Here is a 14,856-nt window from a genome sequence, read left to right as displayed (position 1 = left end):
CAAGGCCAAACAGTTCCCCATCAGCTTTGGCTGCCTGTATTTCCATCAGGAGGTCGCTCAGCTCCCTAAGTTTTCGTCCGTCTTTGCTCTGTATCTTGGGGAAATCTTCCAATCTCTTGAGGAGAGAGTTTTCAATCACCTCTGGTGCGCCGTAGTACTCAAATAGCCGATCCCACACCGCCCTGAGCCCGTACTCTGGGTAATTCACGTACACAGTCCTTATGCGCCTAGCGTGGTCAGCTGAGTCTTTGCCTAACCACTTCACAAGAAGGTCGAGCTGTTCGCTAGCAGATAGGTTGAGGTCTCCTATTGCATTCATGAAGGAGGCTCGCCAAGCTCTGAAGCATTCGGGATGGTCGTTGAACTGCATAAGCCCAGTGGAAATGAGCTCACGCCTGGCCATGAATCTAACAATGTCCGACATTCCACTGTTCTGATCAGACTGTCCATTCACAGGGTTGCACTGTTGATGAACAGGGCTGTGTGGTTTTCCTGCTGGTTCTTGTTTGGTGTCCTTGTTTCCTAAATGCTGCCGTACCATCTGTGAATGTGTGTGGACAGGGGGCTGCCACTGCACGCCTTGCTCTGCATGGCCTTGCTGTATGGGTGGGCTGTGGGACTCTACCATTTCAGTTGGCCGTGTGTAAAGTGGTGCATGGTTCTGTAGAGGGGGCACTGTATTTGGACCTATGGTGTGGTAAGAAGCCACGGAAGCCTGCAAGTATGGAACACCGTCTAGGACTACGTGCACCACTGGAGCGCTCTCACTCACTCCTTCAACGTAGTCCTGGGTGCGTGCTAGTGAGTCATGGACTGGCACATCGATATCACCGAGATCCTGTTCTAATTCCTGTTGCAATGCTGCCTCTAACACATCTGCTTTGGCTGTAGCAACTGCAGCTCGTTTGTCAAGGCGAACTTTTTCCAGTGTAATTTCCAAACGCTTAGTTTCCAATTCTAATTCGGCCTGTTTAAATTTCAGTTCGTTCTCTTGTGCAGCGAAAGCCACTTCCACCCTGGCCGCCTCTGCCTCTGCGCGAGCGTTAGCTGCAGCTAGTTTACTAGCTGAGGAGAAACAAGTCCCTTTATATGAACAAGAGGCGTTAGATCTTGTTTTTATCATTCCTGAGTTCGAAGCCCTTTCTGCCATTTTAATTTAGTCCTCGCAGTGCTTACTTGAGAAGACAATCCAGTTGTGGTGATACTGTTGGGCGCGTAGCTCCCGCGTAGTCCTGTGATCTTTCAAGTGTGAAGATTAGCCCGCCGAAGACGTTATTTTACTGTACTGTTCTCCCCAACGCCTTGCCAGGTAAACAGTCAGATAACTCCACTCCACAAACCACGCAGACAAGTTCTTCCTTTTGACACTTTATGGCTCGTAGAAATGGGTAAAATAACGATGCCTTCAAGGCAACCTTGAAACTTGGTGAGAAGTGTTTACATTCTCAGGAACAGACCGGTCATTAGAACATGTCCAATAGTTATGACGTCAGTCAACCTTGCACAGAGAATTATCTAAATTTGCCAGAAGGTGGCGATAGAGGACCAAAAATAACAGAAATAACACTTAACCTGAATTTCACATTATGACAATGCACCAGTATGCATGAAACAGAACAAACAGCATTGCAGCAATCTATTGCGTCTGTGAACATTATACTATTATCCTTATTATTTTATAAAGGCTACAGTGGGACATTGCCTCAGTCTAGACTATGGTTGTGAAAAGGGGATGCACAGGAAAAGTAATGTGGATTGGGCCATGCAAGGGCCAGAATCTACCACATTGTCATGGTAAAGTTTGCGAAGACCAATGTACTATTATACATTTATAACTATGCAGGCCCTATGCATAAACCTCAAAATCCTCCCATGCTGCAATGGTTTTTGGGCTCGTTTCTGATAGAGCAGTGCTGCTTTTGATTTGCAGCGTGCAGCTCTTTGCAATTTCAATGCATTCTGGCCCATTGTCTTTTATGTCCCAAAAATGCAGGCCTGCACAATTCACATAATCCACTAGATGGCGCTTGAAACCTCAACACGTTAACGCCTTAGCTCAGAGGCTATGCTATAACCTTACTCTCACCATAACTGTAATGGCTGTGTCTTAATGTTGTACTTAAGAGCAGCCATGCCTTAGTGGTGGGGCAGCTATGGCCTAGTGGTTAAATAATTGGTCTTTCCATTTAGGGGTTGCAGGTTCGAATCCCTCCTGACCTCTCCCTACACCTCTATCCACGCCTGAAGTGCCCTGGAGCAAGGCAACTAACCCCACACTGCTCCAGGGACTGTAACCAATATACGTGTAATGTAATACTTAAGGCTCTCAGGACAGTCATAATGTTGTTGTGATGTAGTAAATCGTGAATAGGCCTGCCAGCCACCCCCATCTGCAGTAAGAGGCTGTTTCACTTGATGGTTTTCTGTTTTCTGTAGGCCTATATTTAATAATAGAATCATATGATAGACCAAACAGATGAGAATCATAGAATAGAAAAGACAAAATAGGATCTATTCACTAACCTACAGCTGTGGGAAAAAATGATAGATTTTGGGTGGGGTGGGTGAAACATTTTTTACTGCAGGTACGAGAGGCAGTAGGAGAGACACCACGGGAGAGGGGTCCGACGCTAGCAGGAGTGAGATAGAGGGAGAGCAGCAGGAGTGAGAGAGAGAGAGAGAGAGAGATCAGAGGCAGCAGGAGTGAGAGAGAGCAGCAGGAGTGAGAGAGAGAGAGAGAGGTCTGACGCAGCAGAAGAGAGTGAGAGAGAGAGGTCCGATACAGCGGGAGTGAGAGAGAGAGAGGTCTGACACAGCAGGAGTGAGAGAGAGAAAGAGCAGCAGGAGTGAGAGAGAGAGGTCGGACACAGCTGGAGTGAGAGAGAGAGGTCCAACATAGCTGGAGTGAGAGGGAGAGCAGCAGGAGTGAGAGAGAGAGAGAGAGAGAGATCAGAGGCAGCAGGAGTGAGAGAGAGCAGCAGGAGTGAGAGCAAGCAAAGACAAGCAAAGACAAAGATTTTTTGTATTGCAAGTTGCCTGAAATGTGAAAAAAGTATGTTCCACTAAACACACTTGTGTCAGTGCACTGATGGTTAGTGCACAGTGGACACAGTGCACTAAGGTCTTCAGTGCATAGTGTCGTGGAAACTGTCGTGAGCACTATGCATTGTGCCCTCGCTGGTAGTGACGGCTGCGCGTGGCATTAGCTCGCCAAAATATTGGTTGGCTACTGTTTACAATGCACAGCATCTGGTCCTTGTAATTTACATTTCCTTCACCCTAAACAGTCACACCTACAATACTTGGAAATACTTGGCATGAAAAGGTTGGTGTCTCAGCAACATTACTTACAGAATTAGGAGACTGTTGACCAAACTCTTCTACTGAACTGAACGTCATATTTGTTCCATTTCATTGTCAACATGGCGGCCGTTTAGTGTGTGCTGTGTCCATCGTTTGCGTGTAAGCACTGTGTTTTCCGGCATTGTTAGGTGATCATCCGGGCACTTTCAGTGCACTGACTCAACCGAAAATTTCAGTGTGAGTGCCCTAGGCACTGAAACACAGTGTGAGCCCGAAGTGCACAAGTGCATGGATTGAGACATGGGGCCAGTGTGTGTGTGTGTGTGTGTGTGTGTGTGTGTGTGTGTGTGTGTGTGTGTGTGTGTGTGTGTGTGTGTGTGTGTGTGTGTGTGTGTGTGTGTGTGTGTGCGTGTGCGTGTGTGTGTGTGTGAGAGAGAGAGAGAGAGAGAGAGAGAGAGAGAGATAGAGAGAGAGAGAGAGAGCGTGGCCGTATGTGTTTGAGTAAAGCAAACATTGTTGTTTCATTCTATAAACTACATATGGCATATGGTAGGGTACTGGTTTGCAATGCGGCCAATCCGGGTTCGGTTCTCAGCCCGGGTCCTTTGTCACCCCCCCCCCCCCCCCCCACCCCGTCTCTCTCACTCCCAACTCGATTCCTGTCTCCATCTGGGGTGAGTTTCTTTAGCCTGTTAGCAACTTGTTAGCCAATGGGAAAATGCATTGAAAGCAACAAAGTAAAGTAGCCAATAAGGCTGTAACGATACACCCAACCCACGATTCGGTTTGTATCACGATATATGACCCACGGTTCGATACGCCCCACGATTTTATTATTTTTAAAGGGAAAAAAATAAGAAAATAAATTATAGGCTATATTTATATATAGGCCTATGCTTTCTTTTTGCATTTACCTGCCTACATTAATTTTGTAGGTCTACTAAATGATGTTGCAGATATAGGCCTACCACTGCAACCTGTTCCCCAGGTGTTCACATCAAAGCACAGCACAGAGAAATAAGGGATATTAATTCAACAAGGAAAAATAGGCTTATTACTAATTGGCTTAGATCATAATCATGCTGAGATGCTGACCATGTGTGACAGACTGAGATGGAAAGAAGGGTCAGGGTTCCAGTATAGGTAGCCTATAACAACTGTCTCACATTATCAAACATTATCCAATTAATATCCAAACATTAGGCTAACTGAAAACAATTAGTCATATTGGTCATATTTCGTCAGGAAACATGTTGTATTAAGTTACTTACAGAAATGCAACACTTAATTTTGATGTTTAATATTTTTGTAACTGTTTTGATCGTGCAGCAGCGCGCACACGTTTATACAAACAAAACTCGAAATGAACCTCAGTTATGTTCTCAGTATGCAACACGCACGTTGTCCTTTGTTTGGTTTTGTGATTTGACATTTTGTCAAGAGCGGGAATAGATGCAGTGGCTGAAATGGAGCATGTTTTCGCTAGGCAGGCGGTCAATGTGGGGAGGAAATAATGCTGCCTAATATCCACATCGACCTAAACGTTCGCCCGACTTCAGACACTCCCTTATGAGCGTATAGAGCTCTAGCGATTTAAAATTTGGTCAGGCGGAGCATCTCGCTCTCTCGCTCTCTTTCTCTCTCTCTCTCTCTCTCTCCGCTCAACGTCTATCTCCACTCAACATACATCGGCGCATGCATGAATCAAAAACATCTTCACACGTTTGATAAAGCCTTCTTGGTCTGTTGTTCATTTCTGTGCTTTACCTTCCGACGTTTGCCAAAGTTTTTTGTCTCGCGGAGGTTGCTGTGGGCGGCAATGAATAACAACCAATGCACGTGCTGGTTGGACGGAACATTTTACAGGAGAGAGGGGAGAATGTAAGTGTTAGGCTACTCGCTCATGTCCGCCCCATTTCTAATTGTCTTTGAGCGCATATGCAAGCATTAAGCGCATATGCAAGCATTTGCCTGTATCCTGCTGTTTTCGAGACTGAGGGGTAACAACTTTAAAAGGGCGCATCGCGATTCTGCGAGGAAGGTTCGCGATAGGGGTTCGTGGGTCTGCGTACCGCGATCCCTCGGTTCGATGCAATATCGTTACAGCCTTAGTAGCTAATGTAGTAAGCAAATTTGGTTTCGAGAAATTCACCCCTGCTCTGTTCTATCATGAATAAAGTCAAAAAGACCAAACCCCACGTTTTTTTTTTTAAAGGCAAATATAACAAAATTCTATTCACTTTAAACAGCATAAAAGTGTTTTTTTATATATAATTTAGGAATATTTCAGAAATCAGATTTTGTTGGATTAACCCAAAGATGCAATATTTTCATACCTCAAAAAAGGCAAACAAAACTAGATTCTATTCACTTGTAAACAACATGTAAACATTGTTAAAAGCATGGCATGCTCCCCACCAGTCTATCACATTGTTCTTGGATGACCTAATAATAATAATAGGCCTACATACGTTTTATATAGCGACTTTCCTGATACTCAAAGTCGCTTTACAGATGAGAACACATGTTGTGTAGAAAAAACAGACATACAGGGGGGAAACAAGAGAACAATGACAGACAACATTGGATGACGACAACAATGGATCAGGGAGGAGGGCAGCGGTGGTGATTGGAGGAACTGGGTTGGCAGGCCTAGGTGGTCTGGAAAAGATGTGTCTTTAGATGTTGTTTGAAAGATGACAGTGTTGCTTGAAAGATGACAGTGAGTCAGACTCACGGATGGCCTGGGGAAGGGAGTTCCAGAGGGTGGGGGTGGCGATGCAGAAGACTCTGTCCCCCAGGGTGCGGACTTTGTCTTGATGGTGGTGGTGAGGAGGTTGGCATCAGAGGAGCGTAGACGGCGGGGAGGAGAGTGACGGTGGAGGAGATTGGTGAGGTACAGAGGAGCGGGTGACCATATAATACCTCTTCCTCTTGATCACATTGCAGATGTTTTCAATGGCACTCAGGCCTGGAGATTGGGTATGCCACCATGACAGGGGTGAAGCACCCTCAGATCATTCCCTTTTCCCTGTCAAATTTCACAGCAGGTGGAAGACACTTTAGCTAACCATTGGATGAACATTGGATTATGTGAAATTTTGCCAAAAATTGGTGATAATCTGAGGGTACTTCATTCTGAGGGCAGATTCATCTTTACGAACGATGCGTCACTGAAGCAAAATACAAAGTAATCTAGGCCAAAACTTGTTTCCTTCTCTTCTGGCAATGCAGCCGATCGTTGAGGACTGATTTTAAGAGAAGGGCAATGCTCCAGCCACTCTGCTTGGTCAATCAAACTGTGGATGGTGGACTGTCGAATATTCTATTTTAAGGCACTTCTGACACCATGTCGAATATTCTATTTTAAGAATAATAACTCAAGCACGGATAAACTGTGTCTTTACATTACAGGTACTTTATTGAACTAACAAGCAGACGTACGACGCAAGCATCATGTGACCACACACACATAATCCGATTTGGCTACTGCACTTAATGTAAACGTAACCTGCGTAAAACATTAACCCTTAATGTACACCACAGTGGACCACCAGATTTACGGTATACCCTATGACCAGCCCAAACTCAGACCCAAGCCCCCTTGAAAACCTCTGGAATATGATGAAGAGGAAACTGGATGGTCACAAGCCATCACCACGTGTAGCAACTTGAATACTTGCACTAGGCCTGGAATGAAGTCATCCAAGAAAAAAAAAAAAAAAAACAGTGAAACGCATACCAAAGTGCATTCATCTGTAGGCCTAAATCAGGCGTACCCAGTTTTGATTTCTGAACTCTTCTCAAGTTAATATAGGCCTATTCTTTTGACTTAGTATCATCTTGTTTTCTTTGTTTTTTTAGGTCTGGAAACATTGCATCTTATGTGTTAGCCTAGCTAGGCCTACTTTGACCAGATCATGTGTAATTTTCTGCAAACAAATATCTAAATGATAATATTTTCGGAATTTGAAGTGCAAAACAATGTTTTCCTTAGGCTATCGACCCGGTCCTACTCAAACACATGCCTCACCTATCCATAGTAAAATCAGACAAGCAGAACATTTCGAAGTGGTCCCTAAAAATGTCCCTCGGCTGTAGGCCTATTCAGACATGAGGAAAATTATCAGACAGGAGAATCGTGCAGAGTAACCGTAGTAAACTACATCTCCCACAATGCAGCCTACTGGTGAATGTCACATGACCACTGGATCCTTGACATAAATGAAGCATCCGATCGAGGGTTCAGTGCGAGTCTAGCGCTAGTCTACTCTCGGACCGGTCCCACCATGGCACCCGCATCAGACCCCTGCTCTTTCGCCTCCTTCACCAAATGCGCCACCAAACATCTGAACCTCACATACCACGTGGATTTTGACAGCCACGTTCTCAAAGGGAAAGCCGCTCTCACCATCGAGGTCCTGGAAGACAAATTCTCGTCTCTGGTAAGGAGTTCTTACAGCACACATGCACTCACTCACTCACCCGGCTGCTAACGCATGCTAGCCGCAATGCTAGTGGTGGCTGTTGTCATACCGGTATATCCTCTCCAAACATGAATTACTGTTGTGATCTGAAATGTTGTGGCTGGTGAGTTAAAGTAAACAACCACCACTACTTGAGTTATTTGACTTTGTTTATTTGACGTTATTTGGCACGTTTGTTTCGGTCAGGTCATTGTAGCCTATCTGTGCAGTCCCATTCATTGGTGAATATTAGACTATGGCAGTCAGTTGTTTATCCCGGCGAGTAGGCTACTACATTAGGCTACAACACCTTCTAGTGATGGATGCATTAGTAGTCTAAATTATTTCATTTACCAGATTGCTTAATCCAAAACAGATGACCTGAACTAAACGTCATTCTTTAAGAATTAGGCTAGATCATCAACCAGAGTCGGCTGTCAATCGGTCTGGTGGAATGGATTGACTGTCAGGAACACTTTAAAAACAAGCCACGGCCATCCGTGCTTTGTCCTTGTGTTTGTTCTTGTTAGGGATATCTGCTGAATGTTTTTGAACTTTGATTTGCCGATTCCCCGGTCGTAAGTTACTGAAAGCACCTTTGGCCCGAAGTCTGAACGGGCGTGCCTGCCGTCTTGCAGGTTCACAGTGCACGTTAATTTGCGATAGAGAGCTTTGACTGATATCAACCGCTCTTGTCGAAATGGCAATTAGTCGTTGTAATAAAGCGATAATAACTACCATACCTTGCATTAAAATGAGATATATTCCACGTCAGCATTTATGAACCGTCTTTATAACTCTCTAGAATGAGGTATAAAGAGAGAGTTGATAGCCTTTTCTTATGGTGTTTTTTTTCTTGATTCTGTATTTCCATAGAGAGTAGATAGAATGTTTCTTTAAAAATGTTTACTGCTGCTGCATTCCACTCATTTGTCTGCAGTAAAAGTTGAGGAAGCCTCATTTAGGTAGCCCAAAAGTGGGGATGCGAATGTTGTGCACCACTGCATCCCCCTTTCCGACACCGAAGTTATGACTGGGCTGCATTTTGTCTGTTTATGGGTACTTTTATGTGTATGCAGTAGGACAGCTTAATTTCTCACAGGATTAATAACATACCAGTACCTTGAAACTTGACTCTACTACTCTACTCTTCTACTGTACTCTACTCCTCGCTATTCTTTTCTATTGTATTCTATTGTATTGTATTCTATTCTATTATATTCTATCCTATTCTATTCTATTCTATTCTATTCTATTCTATTCTATTCTATTCTATTCTACCATATCAGAGAGAGTAGAGAGAGAGAGGTTCCATTGGCCCATTGTTTCCGGGTTCTATTATTGGGGGGGAAATCCCCCTTTAGGCAGACCTAGGCAGACCTAAGGACTGTTCTATTCAATGCTAGGAGTATTATGACACGCCCCTTTAGGCAGACCGGAACCTGGTCATGTTAGGTGCCCATAGCAACCTATTATGTTGGCATATCTCTATATACTTAAAGAATCTCTGACTCTATTCTATTCTATTCTATTCTATTCTACCATATTCGCATGCTATGACATGGCTTGAGCAACTGGATGTCTGGGGGTCACATGTGGCTCGCCTCCTCACCCAGACCGGCCTGTAGAGAAACACAATATAATGTTGTGACAGCATTACAGGACACGTGGCATCATGTTCAAAATGCAGTGGTTTTAATAAACATTTGGGTATCATTAGCTCTACAGTTTAACATTTTGTAGCTTTTCCCATAGTGTGTGGTACTGCGGCCCTCTGGCGTCAAGGAAAAATATTGTCCCTCCCTCTTCATCAAGAGAGTTACCCATCCCTGTTATATGACATGCTAATGTACTCATTATATTATATTATATTATATTATATTATATTATATTATATTATATTATATTATATTATATTATATTATAATATATTATAGGCCTATGGTACTCCTATTCTACTCTATTCTCATGCTATTTTATTTTACTCTATTCTGGTTTATTCTATTCTATTCTACTGTAACGGAGGCCAACTAGCAGAGTGTGGCGTGGAGCGTTAGTTGGCTAAAATAGAGGCACATTTTGTCACCAGGCTTGGCAGGCAGCCAAGTCCCTATAGTGAATAAGAGTTCATACTTTATTACGGTAGTGGCAATTTTGTTTCAAATGTTCATTCTTTTGAATTTTCGCTTGGGGCTCCACATTACCCTAGAATCGCCTCTCCCGAAGCCTCATACAGTATCAGTAGTACTAGTCCTTTAGCTCAGTGCTATCGTGCTGAGCCTCCCGTACCCCAACCAATGCATTGACTGGTAGGTGCCGAGTTTGAGCTCCAGGTGGCGGACTGACTGCGCAGGAACACCTCAGTTAATACTATATGTCAGGGGTTCCCAACCTTTTCCACCTTGGGGCCCACTCGAAATTGTCACAAATGTTTGGGGCCCACCTCTGACCTGATTACGAATAAAACTCACATAAATCAGCAGCAACACACACCTAAATGTGATTATAATTTTTAGAATATTATTTCCAGGCCCACTTGATATACCTTCAGGGCCCACCAGTGGCCCCCGGCCCACAGGTTGAAAATCACTGATATATGATATATCAGTGGTTTTCAAAGTGGGGGCCGGGGACCCCTGGGGGTCCGCGAAGGGATGCTGGGGGGGCCACGGAAGGTTGGCAGAAAAAGTATAGCACGTCAAAATAAATACTCGATAAATTAATGTGCACCAAAATAAACCACAATCAGTTAAGCAATATTCCCATTAGTTAAAAACTGAATAATAATCTATTATTGCAACTATGAACCTTGTAGTTAACTTATATATCCCAATGGGACACTGACACACACTGATAGACTATGTTGATGAAATGGGGTGAGCATAGAAGAAAAATATATAGCACGACCCATGAAAGGGGGGCCTTGGCTGGAATTTAACAGTATATGGGGGGCCTTGTCATGGTAAAGTTTGGGAACCCTTGTGTTATATTGTGTTAAATGCTACTGCTTTTAGCATTGTTATTATACTGTTAATATTGCTACTGTTGCTAGTGTCACTGTTATTTTCTATTATTGTAATGTCTACATTCTATATTTATCTTATCTTCTGTTTACATGTTCAATGTTAAATGTTGGATGTTAAATGTTAAATGTTCATTTGTACTGTATTTATTATTGACCACTTATTGTTACCAGTCCATCACTGTTACCTGTCCTGTCTTGCACTTTATGTCAGTCTGTAAAATGTCAGTCTTGTATATGTCTATGTCCTGGCATGGTATAGAGCATAGGTGGCTAACCCGCGGCTCTCGAGCCGCATGCGGCTCTTTGCCTGGTGTCTTGCGGCTCTTGCGTTCATGTCCAAGTTTGTGCTTATGTCCCCCATAGGCAATATGCATTAGAATTGCGCACACAAAGTTGATTAGAACTATGGCAAATAAGTGCCCTGTAGTCTTGGTACTGTAGTAGGCCTTGCCTAAATGTGTCCTGAATGATCACGTTGATGTGTGACATTTGTTACTGCAAATAGCCTACAAGACGCGATTTAAGCCTATGTTCTAAAAATAGCGCTTTAAAAAGTGACCGCGTCTTTCGCTGACTAAACAAAATATCGGCAAAAATGTTTTAACCTGAAATATTTTGCCATCACTCCTCAATAAGGTCAAGAAAGTGTGCTGTCCATATTAGATTCTATCGCTCGGATATGCCGGTTATAAATATGCAAATGATATGAAGAGAAAGGCGTCTGGAGCAGAGATGCGCCGAGAATCTCTGTCCTGCGTAGCCATCTCTGCGCTCTGTTAGGAGTGTTCATGGCTATTGACCCGAATGTGAAATTATGTTTTTGTTTTAAAATCGTGTTATTTTCGAGGGCTATAGACAAAATAGCGCCACAAATAATGTTCTACCCTGGTTTATCAGCCATTGTCAAAGCGGCATGGGCAGACAGCGTGTAGGTGGGAAACAATTTCTTTCAATCGACTTGTCGCTTGTCCGCGCTCAGTTTAGTCTCAAAAAGAAAACTTGGTCTTTTCCAGTGGCCCCCTGTCAGCACCCGCTGAAACATTAATGTGGAAAATGAACGGCGATTTGACGAACCACCTTGTTAATTTCGGATGGTGTTGTCGTCAGCAGGCATCCAATGATCATCTCATCTGTGCGCAAGAAAGCGGTGCCTGTGCGCCTAACCCCCGAATGAGCTAAAAGAGGCGGAGAATCTTTGGGCCGCGTTACTTCGTGCTCTGTTATAAAGAGTGCTCATGGAAATTAAGATGTGAAACGTGTTTTATTAAAATATGAAAGAATTTATGAAATAGTTTTGACCTGTGTACCCTTGTCTTCTTATGTAAAACAACATTTTTATCTTGAATAAACATTTCCCCCCAAAAAATTGAAGCAGCAAAAAAAGAAAAGGGGGGGGGGGGTCATCTTATATTCAGGATTGTCTTGTAGTCAGGCCATTAAGTTGGAGTGTAACATCAATCTGACACTTTGTGTGTGTGTGTGTGTGTGTGTGTGTGTGTGTGTGTGTGTGTGTGTGTGTGTGTGTGTGTGTGTGTGTGTGTGTGTGTGTGTGTGTGTGTGTGTGTGTGAAAGGAAGAGATGGTTGATGTTCATACCCATGTGTTGTTGTGTATGCTGGTCTGTGGTGCGAGAAGGATGGGTGATGCCCATGTTGGTGGGTGTGCACATGTTTATATGCCCGTGTGATGTTTGTGTGCCGATGTGGCTCTTTGCTGTGACACATTACAAAATGTGGCTCTTGGTCTCCGACTGGTTGGCCACCCCTGGTATAGAGAGAAAACGTAATTTCATTTCCCTTGTATGTCTTGTACATATGAAGAAAGTGACAATAAACGCTGACTTGACTTACTGTATGTGTTCTATTACACCCTATTCTGCTATATTCTATTCTTCTCTATTCTCATGCTATTATGTTGCATGATATTCTGTTCTGTTCTGTTTTACTTGACTGTACTTCTACTTTACTCTACTCTGCTCTCTTCTCCGTTAGACTCTATTCTGCTGTATTCTATTCTTCTCTATTCTCATGCTATTATGTTCTATGATATTCTATTCTATTCTGTTTTACTTGACTGTTATTATATCCCCGAAACGCGGAGCGTCGGGGATGTAATGGTTTTGCGTGCGCCGCCGCCGCGTCCGCCGCGTCCGCCGCGTCCGCGTCCGCCGCCGCCGCGTAAGGTCTTTCGTGTTAACGCGATAACTTTTGAACGGATGTTTGGATTTGTCCCAGATTTTTTGGGTGAATGCTCTAGGGCAGGTTCATGAACTGATTCGAGTTTGGAGGTCAACACTTTCAAGATGGCCGAATTCAAGATGGCCGAATTTTTGTTTGGTCCATAACTTCTGACCGGGTGGATGGATTTGTCCCAGATTTGGTGTGTGAATGTTCTAGGGTAGGTTCATGAACTGCTTCGAGTTGGGAGGTCAACACTTTCAAGATGGCCGAATTCAAGATGGCCGAATTTTTGTTTGGTCCATAACTTCTGACCGGGTAGATGGATTTGTCCCAGATTTGGTGTGTGAATGCTCTAGGGTAGGTCCATGAACTGCTTCGAGTTGGGAGGTCAACACTTTTTCAAGATGGCCGAATTCAAGATGGCCGAATTTTTGTTTGGTCCATAACTTCTGACCGGGTGGATGGATTTGTCCCAGATTTGGTGTGTGAATGCTCTAGGGTAGGTCCATGAACTGATTCGAGTTTGGAGGTCAACACTGTCAAGATGGCTGAATTCAAGACGGACGAATTATTGTTTTGCCCATAACTACTGACTGGGTGGATGGATTTGTCCCAGATTTGGTGTGTGAATGCTCTAGGGTAGGTTCATGAATTGATTCGAGTTTGGAGGTCAACACTTTCAAGATGGCTGAATTCAAGATGGCCGAATTATTGTTTGGCCCATAACTACTGACCGGGTGGATGGATTTGTCCCAGATTTTGTGTGTGAATGCTCTAGGGTAGGTTCATGAACTGATTCGAGTTTGGAAGACAACACTTTCAAAATGGCGGAATTTTCTTTTGGCCCATAACTTCTGACTGGGTGGATTGATTTGCCCGGTAACACCTTATTTTAATGGTTCACCATTTCAGTGAATCTACCATATTAGGTACAGTGTAATAACCAATGTAACAATATTTAATACCATGTAATACTAGTGTAATACCAGTGTAACAATATGCAATATCAGGTACAGTGTAATAACGAGTGCAACAGTATGCAATACCATGTAATATAGTGTAATACCAGTGTAACAATATGCAATACCATGTAATACCACTTACGCACAAACACATGATGTAAGTAAAACAATTACATTGTATTAAATATTGTTACACTGGTTATTACACTGTACCTAATGTGGTATATCCACTGAACCATTAAAACAGTATTACCATTTGCCCCATTTTTTGCTTCATTTTCACAATAGTCGTTTGGTTTTAAGCCTATGCACGTCATGTCACGTCTGTATGTATCATATACGTTTACGAAATGGTGGACGGGAGTGGTAGGAATGATGGGGGACTGGAAGCGTCGCGTTTCGGGGATATACCTTAAGCAGTCGAAGGCGACTGCACAGGCAGTCTAGTTCTTACTGTAAATACTGTTATTCTAATGTATTCTACTCTGCTCTCTTCTCCGCTAGACTCTTGACTTTATTCTATTCTATTCTTCTCCGCTAGACTCTTGACTCGCGTGACTTGAAGATCTCCGCGGTGACAGCCAATGGGCAGCCGGCCAAGTTCACCCTGGGGCCACAGCACAGCTTCAAGGGGGCCCCCCTCGAAATCACCCTGCCCTTCGAGCTCTCCAGGTACACGCACACACACACACACACACACACACCCCTTGCACCCCAGCACAACTTCAAGAGACACACACACATAGAGAACACACACACACCCTGAAGCACACTTACTACGCTCAGGTATTGACACACACACACACACACACACACACACACACACACACACATCCTGGGTCCCCAGATCTATGATGAGAAGGTTGTAAGTCCCTACACCTCCTCCATCCCTGGCTGAAGTGTCCTTGACTCTACTATCTA

General features: G+C 43.7%; 2 protein-coding genes across 2 annotated transcripts in view; one reads left to right on the top strand and one right to left on the bottom strand.

The window, feature by feature from the left end:
• LOC134464325 (zinc finger protein 501-like) overlaps positions 1 to 11,048 on the bottom strand; it is a 419,382-nt gene extending 408,334 nt beyond the window's left edge. Inside the window, exon 1 of the mRNA XM_063217792.1 lies at positions 10,980 to 11,048. The gene's annotated coding sequence lies outside the window, so the exon portion shown is untranslated. The remainder of the gene's footprint in view (positions 1 to 10,979) is intronic.
• Positions 7,569 to 14,856, top strand: part of lta4h (leukotriene A4 hydrolase) — a 25,751-nt gene continuing 18,463 nt past the window's right edge. Inside the window, exons 1-2 of the mRNA XM_063217602.1 lie at positions 7,569 to 7,748; positions 14,477 to 14,607. Of these exons, the coding sequence (XP_063073672.1) occupies positions 7,593 to 7,748; positions 14,477 to 14,607 (287 nt within the window). The 5' untranslated portion in view covers positions 7,569 to 7,592. The remainder of the gene's footprint in view (positions 7,749 to 14,476; positions 14,608 to 14,856) is intronic.

This window comes from Engraulis encrasicolus, chromosome 15 (genome assembly GCF_034702125.1).
Source record: "Engraulis encrasicolus isolate BLACKSEA-1 chromosome 15, IST_EnEncr_1.0, whole genome shotgun sequence".
Lineage (NCBI taxonomy): Eukaryota > Metazoa > Chordata > Actinopteri > Clupeiformes > Engraulidae > Engraulis > Engraulis encrasicolus.
Note: the sequence above shows the minus strand (reverse complement) of the source record. Positions and strands in the feature narration are given on the sequence as shown.